This window comes from Leptopilina boulardi, unplaced genomic scaffold (assembly GCF_019393585.1).
Source record: "Leptopilina boulardi isolate dan_hultmark-lab unplaced genomic scaffold, ZJU_Lbou_2.1 LbouV2_216, whole genome shotgun sequence".
NCBI lineage: Eukaryota > Metazoa > Arthropoda > Insecta > Hymenoptera > Figitidae > Leptopilina > Leptopilina boulardi.
Window position 1 is genome coordinate 200,688 of NW_026137770.1, and position 22,048 is coordinate 222,735.

Consider the following 22,048-nt stretch of genomic DNA (forward strand, 5'->3'; position numbering starts at 1 on the left):
AATGATAATGTAAGTAAACACGTGCAAGCTAGTTTCATAATGTAAAACCACTAAATATATTTTACATCCTTTAAGATTGTTCTATTAATTTAAAATTTATTTGCATTCCTAAAATTTGTTCTAGAACCTTTATATTTGTTTTACAACCTTAAAGAATATTTTACAACTTTAAATGTTATTCTAAAATCTTAAAATTTATCGTACAAGACCTTAAAAGATAGCCAAAGCCCATGTAAAATATTTAATGTTACCGGTTTTATGTAAATTTGAAGATTGGAGATTTTTACTTGAGTGTCAGAAAAAATTAATATTTATATTGGAGAAGAATTATAAGGATTTACCATCTTGCGTTGGATTAACGTATTAAAATCTTTAATCCAGAAGAAGTAATATTATTTTATTCAAGAAAACAAAATTAATTTTATGAAGATCTTTTTTTTTATCAAATTTAAATTTTCGCACCTTTTTAATTTGGCCCAATCAGCATCAAGATTCATGAGAAAACCTTTTTACCGATCGTCGAATTCATTTTTTGTCGCGACTTATTAATGTTCTTTTTGTTAATCATTTTTTTGGTTGGTAACGAAATCTCCTTGGAGAAAAAACAAACAACATCTTTTTGATCACTCTTTAATGTCATCTCGTATAAAACAGACGTTTTTTGTGTCTTAGTCATTTCTTTTAAATATTGGAATCTTGATAATAATTTAGAAGAAAATATAGTATAACATCAATTCAAAAAAGAAAATTTAATATACTTAATAAAAAAAGAAAATAAGGAAATTAATTTAATAAAAAGAAGGAATTGTTTGGAAATCTCTATTGGAAATTCGTTGCCAACGGCCATTTTGATTCTATTAATTTTGGAATTCTCTAGTAAAATTTTATATTACATTTATGAATGTTATTTCAAAATTTTTCTTTGCTTGATTTTTCTAATAATAAATCTGATTTAATTTTTCTTTTCAATTTAATTAATTATTATTGAGTTTAAAACTTTTCAAAAATGAATTTAATTTTCTAAATTAACTGAAATATCATTCATTTGATTTATATTTCAATTTTTCTTTCCATTCTCCGAATTTAAGAATCTTATTCTTGAATAATAATAAGTAAACAATTTTTTTTTGTTATGAATATATTTTGATATTATATTGAGTCTAAATTAAATTCTTAACATGTTTAAAAATTAAATAAAGAAATTTATTAATCTTTTTCTAAAATTTCATGTTTTATTGAATATATAAAATAAAAATCTTTTCGAATATGTTATCACGAACCGCCCTCTCTACCGTTAACCAAGAATATTGGGACTGCAGCAGGCCGAGTAAAAGGAAGACTATTTTGATTTCTCGAATTTTGAATTTTAATAATGGTGGCGCCTTGTGTATTTTCCAGACTAGTTTAACAATTAAAGAAATATCTATTTAATTGAGATTTGATTTTGTTTATCTGTCAAAATTGACCATTGCTACGTTATTAGCATGGTGGCCTTGTTCATGTAGGACCAATTTGACATTTAAATATTGAAATTATTTGATTAATTGATTTGATATTTAATTCTTTTGTCCCTTCATTATTTTTTTTTTATTTTGTCCCAAGAAAGGACTGGCGTCAAAAAATAATTTATTCGAGTCTTCCCTTGTAATCTTGATTAATTAATTAATTTTTAATAATTTTTTAAAAATATTTAACATCGTTAAAGATCAAGGTTACAATTTATTCTACAAAGTTCTAGAACCTTTAAAGTTATTGTAGGATTGGCGCTATAAAAATATTTGCACAATACGTAGAAATGGCTAAAGCCAGATCTATGACTTGTCAGATTAATAAACAAACAAAACGATAATAATTAAACAATGCATTTATTAATTAATTAAAAATAATTAACAATTCTTTGTAATAATCAATAATTCTAAACATTATTAAACAATTCCTATAATAACAATAATTATATCAATAGTTAATATATAAAATTATATCCAGTCTTATCGTAATATATACAATGTTTACACAATTTAAAACTTAAATTTCAAAAAAATTTTAAAACTTAGTTTTTAAATTCATCATAATTTGTCATTTTAAAAGTTTTAAAAAATCGAAGGAAAATTTATCTTCGAATTTATCCTTTGGTACTTTATTCAAAGTAATTGACTTTTTTCTCTAAAGATTAAAAAAATTTGATGTTTTTTTTAAAAAGTATTTCCACATTTTGTAACTTGAAAGATTTACCACCAACCGTTTCCATTCTGAAAATAATGAAAAAATATGTTAAAAATTATTCTGCATTTTGTGAAAATTAAAAATAAATTAAATAAAAAGAAGAAAATATTACATTATTTTAGTCAACTCATATATGGGCAAATCCACAGAACCGGCCGATTTTTACTTATCAAGATGAAAATTTTCCAAATAGCAAGCACACCTTTTATTTATGGTTTACTTTCTTTAAAATATATTCAAGAACAATTATCTTCTTGCGTGATTCATTTTATTTTAATGCCGTTTGAGTTAAAAGCCAAAAACGAAAATATTATTTTTCTTCTGGAAATTATAATTAAAAATGGCATTTCTTTGTATTTTTTATATATTATTTGAAATATGTGCAAAACATTTTGAATAATAAAATATGATAAAATACAAATAATTAATTTTTTAATTATCAAAAATAAATTATTTATATTTTATCATATTTTATTAGATATTTTATTTATTAGCATTTAATTTTTTATTTCTGTAAATTAAATTGTTTACTTACTAATTTTGATATTAACTATTTTAACCAACAAACTGACATTATTGACATCGATTTTGATATAACTTTGAAAATAAAACAAATGAAAGGATAATTCATTTTTCACGATTAACTAGTTAAATTTCGATAAATTTTTTTTTATTTTTAATTTTTAGACGTTATAAATTGAAAATATAATTTGGCGTTTGCATACAAGAATTATAATAATGTCTTTATATAATCACACATGTTTTCAACTCATCATATTTTATCCTGTAGTTGTGCTACTGAAAAAAGGCTAAGTTGAAAATGGTTCACGCTTAAACATAGAGTGATAATTATTGGAATATTTTCTTTAATTCTGATTGCACTCTATTCTATGATACATACATTTGTTCGTCTGTTCACAAGCAATAAGCTCCAATTTGAAAAATTCAAATCGAATAATCGCCGCAAAAGATATTTACAAAAATGTATAGACATTTCATTATTATAAAATAATGAGTAACGCTACTTTCAACGACTATCATTTCTTTTTATTTAAGAGCACATATTTTTTATTACTTTCAAAACATTCTTCAATAAGTAAACTATAATTCACCACAGTTTGGAATTGTTCGGATCTATGCCGAACAAGTTATACCTATAAGAATTAAAATTTATACCTGGAGTAACACCGTATATTTTATTTTTTAAGTTACTTAATTCGATTTTATTTTTTATAAAAGACTAGAAGGTTCACATTTATTCAATTTTCTTATTTCAATAGGTTCTCAGAGATATTACAAAATGGTTGAAGTATGAAAATAATTAATATAATACTTCTAAAATAGAAAAATATGTGAGTAACATGAAATCGGCCGGTTCTGTGGATTTGCCCATATATTACTGCAAAATGATTTATAGTCGTACTCAATTTCTTTTTTAAATATAGATATGGCAAAGCTTTAATCTCAAAAAAAATCCTTCATGATTAATCATATTCGCGCCGTGAAAGAAATATAACTTGTAAGTGTCTTATATATAAACAAGCAAAGTTTTTACTGAGAAATTCTTTTCGAACTCAAGTATCGAGAGTGTATAAAAACTTTCACTTTAAAACTCTATTACGGAAGGATAAAATTCAAAGTTTAATTTAAAGAAAATCATTTTTTTTTCTTAATACCAAGCATATTTTACTATTTTATTAATTTTCTTTATAGGGTAAAAATTACAGTTCCTTATATCAGCAAAAAAAAAAAAAAAAAAATAGGAAGATGAATTAATCTGTTTCTTTTATAAACAAACTTATTTCTCAACGAAGAGATAAATTACTTTTTTGCGTTAGAAGAAAAATTGTGTTATGAAAGGAAAATGAGATTTTATAAAACCTGTATATGAATTTTACAATATTGTCAAATAAAAAATAATTCTATTACCAGAGTTAAAAATCAATTTTTATATATTTTTTTAATATTATAAATATATTTATAATATTTAATATTGTAAATTCGTAAAATTTTATAAATACTTGAAACTTTTTTTTTAAATTCATATAAATTTTAATTTTACTAGAAGATTTCAAATTTTTATAAATTTTAATAGAAAATTTTTAAATACTTCAATTTATTTGCTACTTATTTTCTAAATTATTTAATAAAAACTAAATTTCCAGCTTTAAACAGATTTTTACGAAAGAATTTAAAAAATTTATTTTACAATAGGAGTAAAGCCGCATATGGAAATAATGATATTAATATAAGTATATTCACCTTAGGAGGAGTGGATACAGGTGGGCGATGTTGTTCTGGCAGAATTAAACTCCACTTTGCAGGCTCTGACACCATTTGCTTCCAGACAGGATTATTTTGTTGAGCACCATGATCTATATCACCTAAACCACCAAGCTGCCACCCTGTCACATAAATTATTTACATTTATTTTAATTATATTAAAAAAAATATATATTTCAGTTCTCTTTAATCTTTCATCGCAATAATTTTTTACAAAATCACAAATTAAAACGAAAAAAAATATACAAGTTTTTATTTATAATGAAAATTAATTATTAATTATATTACATATAATATATATTGTGATGTTATTTTTTATGATTGGCGTCATAATGGCACTAATCGTTATTAAACTTTTGAATCCTTGTTTTTTGAATTTCGCTACGAATAACGAATAATTCATGTTTACCGCATTTTGAGAATTTCCCTATACTTGACACAAGTCCAGTTGAAATACTGGCTCTCCATTTTTACGGAATTTTGCATTAATTTAGTTTAAATTAGTTTTAGGTTGGCAGGCTTTGGTTATTTTACAAAGTAGCTATTTATTTCAGTCATTGGCAGGTTCTAATTTTCAAGTTATCGCGAGCTTGACATTGGAAAAGTCGCTTAGTTGTATTAGTAATTCAGAATTCTGGAAGAAGTAAGGTAGAAAAATGTTTCTGATTGGTTAAAATTAAAGAAAATCGTTGCGCCATCTAGTGTCAATTTTAGTGTGAATTAAGAATTTAGTTTTCAAATTCTCTCTCTTACCATACAGCCCTCATCGAGTTAACATGTTTAGTTTTCAATAGTTTTTAGATACGTGTTTCTAGTTACAGTCCTATTAATAAAATCTAATTTATATCCAAGTACAATATTATTTAGTTCAATTATTATAAATTTAGTTTAAATTAAAGTGCAAATCGATTTACAATAATTCGTTTTTCTGTCATGAGTCCATTCATCGATGCAGAGCATAACTGTACCGTCATTTTTAATAATTATCAATAATAATGTTTCACCCTCTTGCTTTGTTCATAATATCGGAATAAAGTCTAATTACACTTTAAAATATTATAATATCACTTGGTTATTCTATTAAAAATATAATCTTCTTTTATTATTAATTTATTGTTTACGAATTATTTATTGTTACAATGAACTCTCTTTTTGTTAACAACCCAGCCCTCTCTCCACGATCTGCATAACTGACTAGCACCAGCATGTGCAAAAGACTTAATTAAAAATTCTTATTGGTCGATTTTAATTAGTATTTTGATTAGTTATAAGTTTTGAGATAACATTTGAGAATTAGATTATAGTTTAATACGGTTGAGAATACCAGCGATACAAAAGTTGTCTGGCGCCTTTCCATACCGGGGATCGTCCAGAAGAATAAAAAGTTAAGTGGCACCGTAACATTTTGCTTATGTCAATTGTAGTTTTCTAATGTTTTTGGTATTTGATTTTTCTAAGATTTGAGTTAACGTGGAATTAAGTTCAAAATATCGCGCCGTTTTGTATTGAATTTGAGATCCAATTTAGTCAAAGTTTAGTGATTTTAGTAATAAAAAATATTTGATAGCTGTAACAGTAAAATTTAGAGATTAAACTTAAGAGTAATTATTGAGTGTAAAAATACGTTACAATTTATAATTGTAATTATTATATAAATTTTTCATATTACAAAATGTTATGTAATTATAAATTAAAAAAAAATACTTATTATTTTATTTACATCTGTTTCCCTAATTCAAGATTAAATTAATAATAATAATAATAATTTCTTTTGTTTAAAATGTAAACAAGATAACAAGATTTTGAAATAAATTAATTAATTCTATTCAAATTGAAATTCAACGAGAAAGCTTGATTCTAGAGAAAGAGAGAGAGAGAGATAAATATTTATTCTTACCAACAGGAATGGGAGGTAATTTGGGGAGATATCCTTTATGCATCACAACTGTAATAATAAGCAAAAATTTATTCTCATTAATCTTATGTATAAAACAAGTCTAAATCTTTTGAAATATTTTTTTTCAATTTAAAGTTATTTGAGAAATAAAATTATTTTACTAACAATAAGAAACAATCTTTAACGTCAATGTTTTAAGAATTTTAAGAAAAAATTTTCTCATAAAAGAACGAATTACTTTTTTTTACTTGCATCTAGAATACATTTCTATATAAAAAAAAACATTTTTTCCTTTAGCGTATGAAAGAAACAAGTTACGTCTGACCAAAAACAGTTTTTCTACTGACAACGAACAAGTTTTGGTCTGACCTAAACATAATTTTCTACTTATACATTTTATTTATTTTTACTTTTATTTTTTTTATTATTGAAATTTTTTTTTCCATATATATATATACGTATTTAAGTAAATAAATTCTGTTCGACAATAAAACTAGTCACTTCAGTGATAAAACAAACAACTTTTGTCTCGCTAAAGATTGAATTTTCTACTAAAAGCGAATCGTATCCGGTGAAAGTCACTTAATCTATATATATATATATATATATATATATATATATACTTAAAAAGAACTTTCAATTTAAAATACATTGATCTCAAAGCTATTTCCACTGACAAGAATAAAATCTTTGTTAAACTGTACTTGATTTCTATCTTTAAATAAATGCTCTACACATTAAGAATTATTATTATTATTCATTTTTTTTAATTTAAAAATTTTAATTTAATTTTTTTAGTTTTTCTTTTTATTCATTTTTCAGTATTTTATGTTCGTTACCTCTATTTTTTATTATTTTCACAATACTTTACTACTGTTTAATATATTAACAAAGAATTTTTAAATAAATTTTTAGTTTCTGATGAGGACACGAAACTTAAAATAAATGAACTGTTCTTTTTTACTTGACTCAGAAAGAATGATTTTTTATATCTATATTATAATTTTTATTATATAAATAAATAAATTTTTTGTATATAAAATAAATAAATTGTACATGTAGTAAATAAATAATATAAACAATAAAAAAAATATTAAAAAAATATCCTAATGTATAGGTAATTATTGTTTAAATTTAATTTATGTCCATCAGATAAATTTGTACAGTACGTGGGTCAAGAAAGTTCATGTGCTGTGGGATGTTAATTTATCCATTCCTGGCCACATGTACCTGTCAGAAACACCTGGTCTAGTTTTCGAAGTGAGAAAGCCCCATCTAATGTAATTAATTAAACTAATTTATTTCCAAATATGTTTATGTAGTAAATCTGAACACACAATCATAGTATCGTATAGTAAATTTCATATTTATTTTCTAAAATACCAGGAATATTTTAAATAATTATTAATCTAGATTTATTGTACACGCTTAAACAATTTCATTGGCGAATATTTGGCAAATAGATATTTGTACAATTTAATATTTTTTGTGATGGATAATTGAAGAATTAACCAATTAGAAAAAAGTTTATAAATTTGTATTGAATTTATTTCTGATATTTACTTAAATGTGTATTATTTTATTATTTACATTTCTCTAGAATGATTTTATACAGACACATATCACGTTCAATAGAATTTATTTAAAGTTTCCATAAATTTATTTAAAGAGATATTTTTGAGAATCATTTTATAAATCAACGTTTTTAATTGAAGGATTTAATTGAAATAAAATATAATCTTACCCGGAGCTGGAGTTTCTGCTTTTGTTGTAGCCACAACAGGTGCCAATGTAACTGTTAACAAAAAATTTTCTTTGCATAATAACTATCTAAAACAGAAAATATAATTTAATTTGTTTTAAAAGTAGCATATACAATATGTATAAATTTGATTAGTATAATCAAATTATTATTGATTTTTCAACTTTTTTGCAGTACTTTTCATTTTTGTAACATTACATCAAAATAAATTGAATTATTAAATTTTACTCAATAAAGACACTCATGAGATAGAGTGGCTAATAAAAGAAAGTTAAAAGCTACACGTATTTTATGATAATTGAATTAGGTTTCGAAATTTTCAATTTAATCTTTCAAATTTTATTGACTGTGTTAATAATTTAAAGTTCATAAAGTTAATTTAATAAAATTGATATATATATAAATATACATAAATATACATAAATTTGAACAATTATAAAATTAACATTTATTAAAATCTAAATTTTAATAAATATGTTAAATTAATTGCTGGTTTAATAAATTTATATTAATTTCCGTTTGAAAATTTTTATTTCATTTAGTATTTTAGTTCTATTTGATATAACATTTTACTTATAATATACCACAGCGTTTGTATTTTCTATCACTAAATTCGAATGTTTTGTGGTCCAAATCCATTTTTAATGACGACAAAAAATTTTAAACTTAACGAATTGGAATTTTTTTAATAATTCAAAATTTCATCGAATTCATTAATTTGAAAAAATAAGTTTTGGTTAATTATTTTTTGTTGCAATTTTAAAGCCGAAATTTTGAATATTTAAATTTTGATAATATATTACTCGACTGTTTTTAGAAAGGTTAAATCTAAATTTGATCTCATTTTCACAATTCCAAATGGCGGATAAGCTTTTTAAAACTTGATTTAAACTGCTTAGAAATTGTTAATTGAGGGTTTTTGAGATCGTCGAGTAAAAATCTGGGGGTAGATCATGTAATTACATTTTTTCTTTTATTTCCCCTTTAAATGCCTCTGATTCTGATTTTGACTCATATTTTCATTTTCACTTCTACTTCCATTGATTCAAATTTTCATTTATATTTGCACTTCCATTTTTTCCTCCATTGATTCTTATATTCACTTATATTCACTCATATTGTCATTTTCACTTTCATACTTTATCTTTCAATGTTTCTAACATTCACTTATATTTTTATTTTCACTTCCACTTCTACTGATTAGAAATTGGTGTAAGTGAAAATAAAATTAAAAGGGAAAATTAGAATCAGTGGAAGTGAAAATGAAAATATACATGAAAATTAATATCAGTGGAATTGAAAATGGAATTACATAATCGACCTCCAGATGACCTTTTTTAAAATTCAAAATGGCGGATCGAGTATGGTGGATAAATTTTTAAAAAATTAATCAGATCTACTTGAAAATTTCTACTTGAGGGTTTTCGGGGTCGCTGAATACGAATATGAAGTGGCAGAATTAAAAAAATTTTAATCGTGGATCTAATATACAAAACCCAACCAACCCTCAAGGAAATATATATATAACGCGGCATTTTGCGGCGTACAAATGACTTAAAAATATTAAATTATAATAAATTTTGTAAATAAATGACACCAGGGTGGGAATACAGCTATAATGGCTGTAAAATATTATGAATTATAAAAATTATTCTCTTATGATACTCACTTCATTTTCTTTAAATAATCAAATTCACGTATTAACAAACCAACTTACCAAAGTCGTCAGATTAATAGTCTATCTATAATTAATAAATTCAGTTTTGATTTGTTCTTTCGTTCTGTTATGAAAACTCTCGCGAGGCATTGAGGATTCTCGCCGGATTACTAAGACGTTCAGGACAACACTATCTATCATTGAAATTAAAAGTCATCAAGGGAAGAGCTTCCTGGTGTATATATTTGGATGAGAGTCCTAAATATTCAAGAACACTAGGAAGACGAAATTGCTGTTTCGTTGACGATCTGTCAAACTATTACTGGCTTTTCTATGAACTTCTCGCATCAATCAATTTAACAACGGATAGTGCAGAAATCTACGTTACCAACGACCGCGTATCGATTATCTGTCGCGGATATTAAATTATTGAATATTCATTGATCTAATTGACACCGAGAAGAAAGGCCGCTGTTCAGCGACGCTTTCGAGCATATCTCGTCCACCATTTTCTCTCATTCTAATTCTGTTGTCCGTAGAGTAAACTTTGTTTTGTGTCTTCTATTAATGTAAATTAAAAATGTAATAAATATATATTTGTGGGACAAAGCGTCATCGTCAAATGAGCGGTGAGTCCCCAGTGTTCATTTATAAGTCGTTTTTCTTCGGAATCAATCTTATTATTATTTAAAAATAATAATATTAAATAAATGAATCTGAATCTTCTTATTCGGCCTTCTGACACTTTCATTTTAATAAAATTGAAGTCATTATTAATAAATAGTGTAATTGTATTAAATTTGGTTTTAATTAATCGTGTTTATTCTTATCCCACTTCTCCGCAGTCTATTGTTTCTGTAAAGTAATCTAAGCTGGTTTTAGTTTTTCCTAAATATAAGCCGTTGTTTAGCGACGCTTTGGAATTTGACTCTTCAACCATTTTACTCTCATTCTCATCCTGGCGTTCGTAGTTTAAACTTGGTTTTGTGCCTTTTTGTGAAATTAAAAGTAGAATGTGATAAATTTATAATTTTTGGGACTAGGCGTCATCGTCGTCGATAAATGGGCGGTAATTCCCCAGTTATAATACTATGAGTCGTTTTACTTCTGAATCGATCTTATTATTATTTAAATAATAATAATTATTAAAATCAAATTGAATCTTGTAGGTTTACCTTCTGACACTTTCTTAAATATCAAACTTGAAGTGATTGTTAATAAATAGTGTAACTGTTATAAATTTTGTTTAATTAATGGTGTTTATCTTTATGCCCCTCTCTCCGCGACCTATTGTTGCTGTAAAGTAACAATCGATTTCCTGAGATGGTTTTAGTTTTTCCTAAGTATAATTATAAAATGTACTTGTCGGGTTATTTATATATTTTTCTAGGTTTAGTTATTTTCTATAAAATAACTTGGCGTCTTGGCAAATTAATAATTAAAAAGTGTAGATAACGTAGATTGAATTAAAAATATAATAAATTAATTAAAATTAAAATAAATTTTATTAATCTCACCCTTAAAAATGAACGTTAATAATAAAAATATTTAAAATAAAATCAATAATGAATAAATATTTAAAATTTTTAAATACGTATAAATTATAGAAATATGGAAACATTATTTAATGCAAAAATATATAAACTACAAATAAATTGTTTTATTATTGTGTCCTGTTTTTTTTTTAATTCTGTTTATTGATGACCGCGTTATTAATTTGTGAATGCAAAATGAATATAGAGAAAAAAATTGATATTATATACCTGGGGGAGCTGCAGTAGTAGGTTCGGGCATCATAGCAGCCATCATTGGCATGTTTATCATTTCCATTGGAGCGGAAGGAGCTGACATTGCGGAAATCGGTAAATTTGGCAAGTTTAGTTTGAACGGAGCGCTGATTTGATGATGCTGCAAAGAAACAATGTTGAAAGTCTCTGGCAGTGTCGATTGTTGGAAAATGAGATTGCTCTTCGTTGCTCTTGGAGGTGCAATCATAAAGCCCATACCTTCTGGCATCATCATTGGTGCAGCTGGTCTGCAAGTATTTTAAAACAGAAAAAAATATAATAATAATAATAAATTACAAGAAAAGTCTTACGTTGCAGAAAAAAAAGTCATAAAATTCTTACTGAAATTTTCGATAGGTATATAAACCTATACTCTATATATATATATATATATATTGTACATGAACGAAAAAAATCCAAGAAATCTTTATTATCTTTTAGTGACTTTACAATTTTTTTTTGCTCTCCGATAAACGAATGGCAATAATTTTTCATTTTTTTTCACAAGTAAATTTTTTTATTTTTACCAAATTGGTTTAAAAACTTGATGAATTTTTTTATTAACATTTTCATTCTATAAAAAATTTGAAAACAAGTAAATAGTAAAAATTGTAAATATAAAATGAGAATTTTTTAAAAATATTATATATTTAGAAATAATTTATATATTAGATATATATGTATATAGTTAAATGACTGGAACTACATTGTAGGCTAAGAATAGAATTTTCTACTAGTTCATTCCATTCAAGGCAGGTTATCGTGTATATATATATATCCATAAAGAAAACTTTCAGGAAACTGAACAAGTATTTCCACTTACTTGGCAGCCATTGCCACGTCCGGTTGCTCTTTGGCTGGTGGACTTGTCATTTCAGGTGCTGCATCCTGAAAACAATTACAAACTTTCATCGCTATTTACACACTCGATTATCCACTTGATCGGGAAAACTCACAGCCGACTAATGAACCATAAAATAGTTTCTTATCTACATATATATATAAATATAGTTGCTAATTTTTTTTCAAGTTTATCTTATTCCGTCTTCTATTTTATTTCATACATTATCATTCAATTTAAATTTTTCTTTATTTATTTAATAAATAAACAGACAGTAGTTTATTGCTTCCTCATGGAGGAAGTATTGTTTTCGCGAAATTTTTCGAACTCATTTTTTTGACATATCTTTATGTTTTTTGACCTCAGGAATCCAAAAATGACATTTTTAGAAAATGTCATTCCGTATGTGTGTGTGTGTGTGTGTGTATATACATTACATTTTCATAAATATCTCAAATTCTATAAGAGCTTTAGGGCTGAATTTTTTTTTAAATTGTAGATCTCACTTGGGGACATAAAATGAGAAAACTTTGGGACAAATTAATACATATTAACTATATTTTTTTTGACTTTTAAAATTTTTGAAAAATCGTTTTTTGCCCATAACTTGAAACACATGTTTTGAAAGTTGGGATGTTTTTACTTAATTTTGTAGAGTTTTTTAAGACGCATTTTTTGAGCTATTGACGAACAATCTGCTATCATTTTATCCAAAGTTATTGACATTTTAAAAATCATAAAAAATCGTTTTTTGCTTATAACTTTAAAAAAATGTTATGACACCTACAGTTTTCTTAGTCTCATTTTGTAGAGATTTTCAAGGCGCATCTTTTGACCTATTAACGAACAGTTTACGATAATTTTATCCAAAGTTATTGACATTTTAAAAATCATAAAAAATCGTTTTTTGCTCATAACTTTAAAAAAATGTTATGACACCTACAGTTTTTTTAGTTTCATTTTGTAGAGATTTTCAAGACGCATCTTTTGACCTATTAACGAACATTTTACGATTACTTTATCCAAAGTTATTGACATTTTAAAAATAAATAATATTGATAAAAACCTGTTTGCATTTTTTGTTCAAAAATCTTTATGTATCTGTAAAATCATTATAATTAGAGTAGAAAGCTTTTTTTTTTATAAATAAATATAAATAAAAAATCGTAAACTGATCGCAAAATATCTCCATGAGGAAGCAAAGTGTTCATGGAATGAACACAAAAATACATACTTCAACTTGGCAGCGGTTTTAATATTCTTTGTCGAATAACAAAATTTTTAGTGAATTTCAAAAGAAACTATTTTTAAAAAAAAGATATTCTTTATAAAAGGAGATTTTTTCAGAAAGAATTTTTTTTTTTTTTTTTTAATGAATATTTGTAAAAAAATTTGACATATTTGAAAAAGAAACCTAAATAAAATTTTGGTGTTAATTAGAAATGTTATTTGATAAGAGGACAAATGTCAGCAATTACCATTGTTGGGGGTGGCGGTGGTGGGGGAGGTGGTGGTGGAATTGTCGTAGGTGCTTCTGTTGCTGGTGCATCCGTACTTGGCATTTCTACCATTGTTGGCATTTCCGGCATCGATGCCCAGGGATTTATGCTTGGAGAAATTGGAGCAGCATCCCAAGCAATACCAGCTCCATTGTTTTCTAAGAAATTGATAAAAAAAAATATTTTTTTGTTTTATTTTAAAATTATAATTTAATTTTCACTATATTTTTTTAGTAAGTACAATTATTGCTAATTATATTTTTTATTATTATAACAAATATTTTGTTTAAACTACTCTATTCTAATTTGAAATAGAAAAAACTACTTTAATTTAAAAAAGGTAATATTTTACATTATAAAAGTCGAAATAAGACGTTTTTAAAAAAAAGTCAAAAATATTATACACTCCGTCCCCTGTAAATATTTAACTATTTCAGTAAATATTTTAACTGTTTCTATATGATAAATTGTTTTCTGTATTCCCTGATAGTACTCGGATATTCAGGATATCCTGAATATCCGGATGCTGTGAGAGTTTCTCTAGTTGTAAATGATTTACAAATATTAAAAGCATATGTGATTGTTTGGTCACATGATTGTCACAATGTTAATTTGTCGGACACATTTCTCGTAAAATACACAAAATAAATTGAGCTAGAATTTCATAGTGAAATTGTTATAAAATATACATGAGGATGGATTGTTGTGAGTGAAAATTGTTTATACACTGAAAAAATAAAATTATTTCATTCAAATAATAATCGTTTACTTGACTCTTATTAAATAAATATTTCTTTAAAAACAAATAATTTTTATTTGAGTCAATTAAATTTTTTTTCTTTTAAATACAGAAATTATTGGTTTCAATTGATAAAATTTATTGATAAATTAGTGAATTGAATTTAATTAAAAATTATTTTATAATACAAATAAATATTTATATATATTTGATAATAGTCAAGTATAACAGATTATTTGAATTAAATTAATTTTTTTTTCCAGTGTATTTTATTGACATTATTATTAAAAAATATTTTTAAATTTTTTGAAAATTAAAAAAACACAGAAAATTAAAAGGCATTAAAATAAGCTGCAACGCTTATTATTTTAATGTCTTTTAATTTTTTGTGAATGACTGCACATTTTAATCCACAATTCGTTCACTAATTTAAATTAGTGAAAATTTCGACTAATTTTTCACTAAAACATAAGTAAAAACAATATTACTAAATCAAATAGTAATATTTTACAAAAAAAAAAATTAGTGAAAAATTTTCTTATTTAAATGAGTGAACAAATTCTCATTAATTCAAATTTGTTTTAAAAAAAATTTGAATTGATAACTAACCAGCACTTAAATGATTAGACTCATCGGATAAAAAGAATTCTGGTGGTAGACTTAAAGTTTTTTCAGCCCAAGGTCCAGGGTATGGTATTGAAGGTTTGGAACATGGCATCGCCATTGGTGGAGTTGGTTCAGGCATTGCTGCTGGTGCCATTGTTGCTGCAGGCGCTGGCATCGCTGCTGGCGCCACCATTGGTGCAGGTGCCGCCATTGCTGCTGGCGCCATCATTGCAACAGGTTCAGGCATTGCTGGTGCATCAGGAGCTTTTGCAGGTGGTGAGTCACGAATAATAATCGATGATCCATGAATTATTGGTATTTTGTCACCAATAATTATCGTTGGCTTACGAAGAATCGATGGTAGTTCACGAATTATTGACGGTAGTTCAATATCAATTTCAGGTGGAAATGATATTGTTGGTTTTGATTTTATAATCATTGGCGGCTCGTCCATCATTATTTCTGCTTTCATAAAAGGTGGCAATGAATCCCAAGGTGGTGATCGACGCGTTTTAAAACTTTGTACTCCATAATGCTGTGGATACGATCGAAAAGGTCTTCGATGTTGGGGTGATCTTTGAAATCGTACGTCTCGGTAACCATTGACGACCACCAGTGTCGCCACTAATAGCACCTGGGATTTTTTTTTTTTTTAATTTTTTGTTGTTGTTGCAGATCACAATATTAATCATTCGAAAAGTGAACAAAAGTAAAATAGAAATCAAAAATAAATACAAAATGTGTAAAAAATTATTAAAAAAATAGAAATAAAATTAAGTTTTTAATGAAATTTAAATAAGTAACAACAATGAAAATAACTAAAATATTAACTAAAAATAATTAACAGAAGAGAATTTTATAAATTAGTGTAAATATGTAACTAACCAAGATCTTCATTTGATTTATATACTCCCAGACAGGAAGAAAAAGGGCACTCGCGAGTATTAAAACGATTTGATTTCGATCACTATGTGACAGACTTTTATATAGCTATCTGGAAATCTATACATTTTTCTCCTTCTCTTAAATTATAGCCAGATAAAGTCAGGACATTTCAACCTTTCTCCTCTTATGTCGTCGAGTCGTCTCTCACCTTGCTACCAGTTACCATAATGAAAAAAAAGTTGTATTTTTCTAAAAACTACTTGAATTCCATAGTTTAATTGCAAATTAAAAGCTATCACCCAAGTTCATTATTGCACATTTTTCTTTTAATATTTATACAGTCATTTCAAAGTGTTACATAACATTTTCTTCAATAGGTATACCTCTCTGTATATTTAAGTTACAACCTTTGAGTTATATAACAATAAATTATCATTTTTACGGCTAATAAATACACAGACTGAAGTAAAGTGAACTGCTTCTACGCGATATTTCTAAAAGAGAGTTAATAAATATTTTTATGAATGACAAGTCATATAGTTCAACTTGAATTTCTTTTTTTTCCTATAACTAACATAAAATCACATAAGAAATGCAAAATTATTCTAATAATATAAAGACTTTTAAAAATATATACATAATAGCTTATAGGTTGTCCGTATTTTTTTTTTTGAAAAAAATGAAACAAAAATTATATTAGATAATAAAAACTTTTTGATTTCACATTTTTAATCCAAAAAATTGTGACAAAATAATTTTAATGAATTTAAAAAAAAGTATTCTTTGTACTTTTATAAGATTTTTTAAGGTTTAAGTTAAAAGTACTAATTAGCATTATTTCTAATTATTTATTTAATTTATTTATAAATTACAATTTTTCTACCTAATATAGGGTAGAAGTACCGTTTATGGCCTCTGCACCGATTTTGTAGACACTTTAGGATTAATGTTTGTATTATTAAATTCCCTAAAGTAACTATACATAACATTTATAGGGACATTTATAGAATTCTGACATAATTTGTCAACACTGTTGTCACTTGCTTTTAACAGCAGTTGAGTTGGTTTAATTAAAAACCATACTTATCTTTCAATGTTGCTAAATCAATACAAGTTTCAAGAATTTTTAGTAATGAACGTAAATGAACTGAAAAGTAAATAATTATTATTCAAAAATAGTAGCAATATTTTTATACATTTTCTCTTCCATATGTAAAGGATAAATTACTATATAAAGACATTGATTTTAAAAGAATAACCTCAAATATTTAAAAAAACCATGGCTAACAATAAGTGTGGTGCGGCAATTATATAAAAACGCCACTATTTGGCCATTCTATTTTGTAAGTTAAATTGACATGGTTTTAGTTTGGTAATTCGTAGGTAGCTGTCACGTTATAATTTTTATAATAAATAAATTTATTCTAAACAATAAATTATCGCATGCTATTTATTTGTTTTATTTATAAATTAATTGTATTCGATTGATGAAATCAAATTAATTATTTGTTATTAAATATAATAAACTCTAATTATTTATAACAATTTTTCAAATAGTGAACAAAACTAGGTCAAAGGTGGCCCACAAGTGGTGATTCAGTGGCCACAACTGGTAAAAAGGTCGTTTAAAGCAATTTAATATTTTTGAAATAATAAATATAGGAGAAAAATATTTTTGATTACACAGGTCAACATGAAATTTGCGCCTGACATTTAAGATGTTCTGTATGCTAGATTTATCAACAGATATGAGGGAAAAAATTATATTTTGTCAAAATTTTTGAAAATTTATTATTTTAAGCAATTTCTTACAAAACAGTGCGAAAAAGTTTAAAAGTGAACTCTGTTACTGTTTGTGTTATTTTATTGAAAACACTGATACATATTTCTTGACATGCGTGCGTTGGTGGTATCTATGGGTGTTTTCGACGTTGGCACTCTGAGCGCTCTGAGAGCTTGAAAAGGTTCTAAACCACATTTTATTATTTTAGTCTATTTAACCTAATTTAACCTAACCTAATCCAATGCAATCTTCTCATTACGCTTTCAAGACCGGTGAAGACCACGCTGTTGCATCATGGAGGAAAGAATAATTTTAAATGGTTTAGTTTTAAAGAACAATAAAACATTATTCAAAAATAATGGTCGCATTTCATGCGACGTAACGAACGTTGATATGAGTAAGTATTAATTTTAATGTAATATTTATATTTTTTATTTATTTTATTTATTTTATTTATATTTCAACAAGATTTTGTACAATTCCTATAGCGTTAACGTAATTGACTTCAGGGTTTAAATTTGCCATTTTTGAAAATTTTCCGTTATTTACTTTCGCACTCAGAAAATACGCTCGGTTTATTAAACAAGATTGAGAAACCAGAGCACGAGCACAGCCCGAACGCATCCAATTTCAAATAAAGCATGCAAATAACACACCCTTTTTTGTGCACATCACCTAAAACTGCAGCCCGTATCACAAACATGTCACTTTTCGCATGCTTTAGCCAATCATAATAAGTTATGGCTAATCATAATTTTTAATATTGGTTGAGAACCACTTAACACTTTCAGAACACTCAGAGCGTCGACGTCGAAAACACTCTATGTGAATCTTTCGCCACCTATGGGGATGTATGAGTACTTGTCATCAACTTATTCCGACAAATCTTGGCACCACTTTAATGAAGTACATGCATGGGAGATTGGTCTCCTGTATACACGGAGAGAAAAATCAAGTTGCGCTTACTGGAGACTCTCAAGTAAATATACAGGAGCTTTAGCAAAGCTATCCCAGCAAACACGTTCTATAAATGTTCTATAACAGTGATGTCACAGTTTTACAGAACAGTTGTTACAAGTTGGTTACGAATCTGTTATATAACCTCATTGTCATTGAATTCTAGAACATTGTTACAAAAGAGTGACAGAACTGTTCTATATTATGATAACGTCACAGTTCTATAACAATGTTATGTAACATGTCTATAACACGACAGTCACAAATGATCTGCAAGTGATGTTCCAACGTAGTTCTAGAACTGTGTCGGAACAATGTTATGTAGCTGTCCTTGTCTTAAATATATATAAAGTATATAATATAATAATAATAATATATAAAGTCAAATCAAATTAACTCGATATAAACATTTACATTTAATTTTTTAATGACATAAGAATGTGTTAAATATAAATTATATAACTTAATAACAACTTTATTATGCACCACAATAGTACAGGTTGTCCTAAAATTTTAGGGATGTCTGGATATCTCGTAATAATAGCCTTTTTGACAAAAAAATTTAAAAATTTGTTCAGAATAGCAAAATATGTTAAAATGTGCAATTTGATTTTGTTATTCTGAACAATCTTTCATTTAAGTTTCTTTTTCTCAAAAATAAGAGCGTTACAAAATACCCAAATGTCTTGGAAATTTCGGGACAACATGTATAACAACACTAGATCGTTGTTACATTCACAGAAAACTAAAAGGTATTAAAATAAGCTGCAACGCTTCTTATTTTAATCCATTTTGGTATTAAAATAAGTTACTGTTCTTCTCATTTAAAGAACTATGATACATATTCATACTGAAACAATGTTATGTCACAAATATAGATTTTTGTTCCTACACTGTGATACGTTTACGTAACACATATATATATATAGAGGCATTCTTTGTCAACGCGGACACCCCTCTCGCCCAAATTCTTTTCATTTTAAATTAATGTTTAATGGCTTAAATTTTAGTTAAAGGAATATACTTTTGAAATCTGAGTGGCAAATATCCAAAAACAAAATATAGGATCCAATATAAAGGTTATTCTTTAAATTTACCAATAAAAAGTTACTCTAATTCATTTTGAACAATCCAAAAAGTAATGCTTGAGGCCTTTTTAGCCCTTTGTATTTGGAAATATGCCACTCAGATTTCAAAAGTATATTCCTTTAACTAAAATTTAAGCCATTAAACATGAATTTAAAATGAAAAGAATTTGGGCGAGAGGGGGGTGTCCGCGTTGACAAAAAATGCCTCATAATATTTTTTTTATCCCTGTTACGTAATTTAGTTATGTAACAAATACAGAACTCTGTTCCTTACTGGTTACATACCACTTTTCATAGTTGTTACAACACAGTTCTAGAACTGTTACAAATGACTTTGTAACCGCGTTCTAGATTTGTTACATATCTGAACATACCTGCTGAGTACGACGTTTTGCGTAACCAGTGACTCACACGTTCTTAACCAGTTACAGAACATGTTCTCAAGAAATTTGTAACAGTTCTAGAACAGATATATAACAGTGTTTGCTGGGATAGCGCTACGCGAGATCCAAGTAGTTTTAACTTGGGTCTGCAGTAAAATCCACATTGCCATATAATGTTAATTTAACCGACCAAGTGGTTCCTCATTATTGCCTGTCATCACATATGACTCTCGTCTATTTATATATCCTTTCTTAAAAAAGATATTGAGGCATGCGCTCGAAATAAGGAATCGAAATAAGCAATCGAAATAAGATTTTTTTTCCCATAAGAAAAACATGGAAGCATTCGCTCGAAATAAGAAATCGAAATAAGATATCGAAATAAGATATCGAAATAAGGAATTGAAATAAGGATAAACATTGAGAAAGTAAAATACAATAAAAAAGGCGACTTTCGTTTTTCGTTAACACTTAATTACACTTTATTAAAAACGTAAATATAAATATTACTATTTCACTAATAATGAGAATTATTAAAATCTGACTGAAAGAAGTTTCTGTGATTCTAATGACGTAAAGAAACATAACCTACTAAATTGAAATCACTCGATTGGCTGCAAACAATTGCGCGCGTTTATTTTGAAATGTATAATTCAACTTAATATATTTTCCTACAAGAAAAAAGACATTGAATATATAAAAAAAAATTTATTTATTTAAGTAGCAAAATTTCAATTTTTTAATGATGTTAATAATTTCAAATAATATTCCTATTTAATCAAAATTAAAAACATGATATATAAATAAAATTAAACATGAAACAGTTAATATATTTTAATGTTTTAAAAATAAAATAATCATATTATTTTGTTAGAAAAATATTTTTTAGTTTTTTTTATTTAAATTGTTAAATTAAAAAAAACTGTTAAAATTCGATTAGATAAATTTAAAATACAAATTTCTTAAAAAATTTATATAATATATTAAATTTATTCATATTGTTTTTAAAGAAATTTTTTTTGAATTTATGATTTACAGAATGTAATTTTTTAAATTAACCATTTCTGTGACTACTTTATGAGACTGAAAAATTTCTTTTCTCTATATTTACATTATACTTTACAATTTATCAGAAATTTAAATTATTTATCCAAAAAGTTTATAAAATAGAACCCTTAAATAAAATCCATTAATAAAGTATTTAATCAACAGACTATAAATAATTATAAGTAAATTAGTACGGAGTAGCATAAAGATGAGTATAATTTAAAATAAATAAAAAAAGCAGAAAATGATTAGTGCAAGAGAGATTATAGCGTAAATCAATCTCTCTTATTTCACATTCATAATTTTTTTTACATTTTGAATCGATATGAAATAAAAAACACAAGATGAAATTAAATCATTTTTTAAAATGAAATGAATAAAATGGAAATTGAAAAAGGAACAGAAGCAACGAAGACGGCCGCTTGCGGCCGTCGGCGGCGCTAGTAGTGTAAAGTTAAAATATTTATAGCGAAAGAACATTATATCGAGAAGACTATTATTTAATTGTAAAAAATGAACAAATTTGTTCAAGATAAGTTAAACAAGTGGAACTTGCAAAAGTTTGAAAAACGCCTCAGTCGTAAGTATTACAATTTATCATAACATAAAGA

General features: G+C 25.9%; 1 protein-coding gene across 1 annotated transcript; it reads right to left on the reverse strand.

Moving 5' to 3' along the window:
- Nucleotides 1-1,846: 1,846 nt before the first annotated feature.
- On the reverse strand, nucleotides 1,847-16,338 carry LOC127279387 (proline-rich protein 36-like). Its single transcript, XM_051301708.1, has 9 exons — nucleotides 16,180-16,338; nucleotides 15,298-15,928; nucleotides 13,929-14,107; nucleotides 12,433-12,497; nucleotides 11,586-11,857; nucleotides 8,148-8,198; nucleotides 6,404-6,451; nucleotides 4,486-4,628; nucleotides 1,847-2,249 (listed from the first exon to the last, which is right to left on the reverse strand). The coding sequence occupies exons 1-9, from the start codon at nucleotides 16,189-16,191 to the stop codon at nucleotides 2,229-2,231; spliced, it is 1,422 nt and encodes a 473-aa protein (XP_051157665.1). The 5' UTR covers nucleotides 16,192-16,338; the 3' UTR covers nucleotides 1,847-2,228.
- Between the last annotated feature and the right edge of the window lie 5,710 nt (nucleotides 16,339-22,048).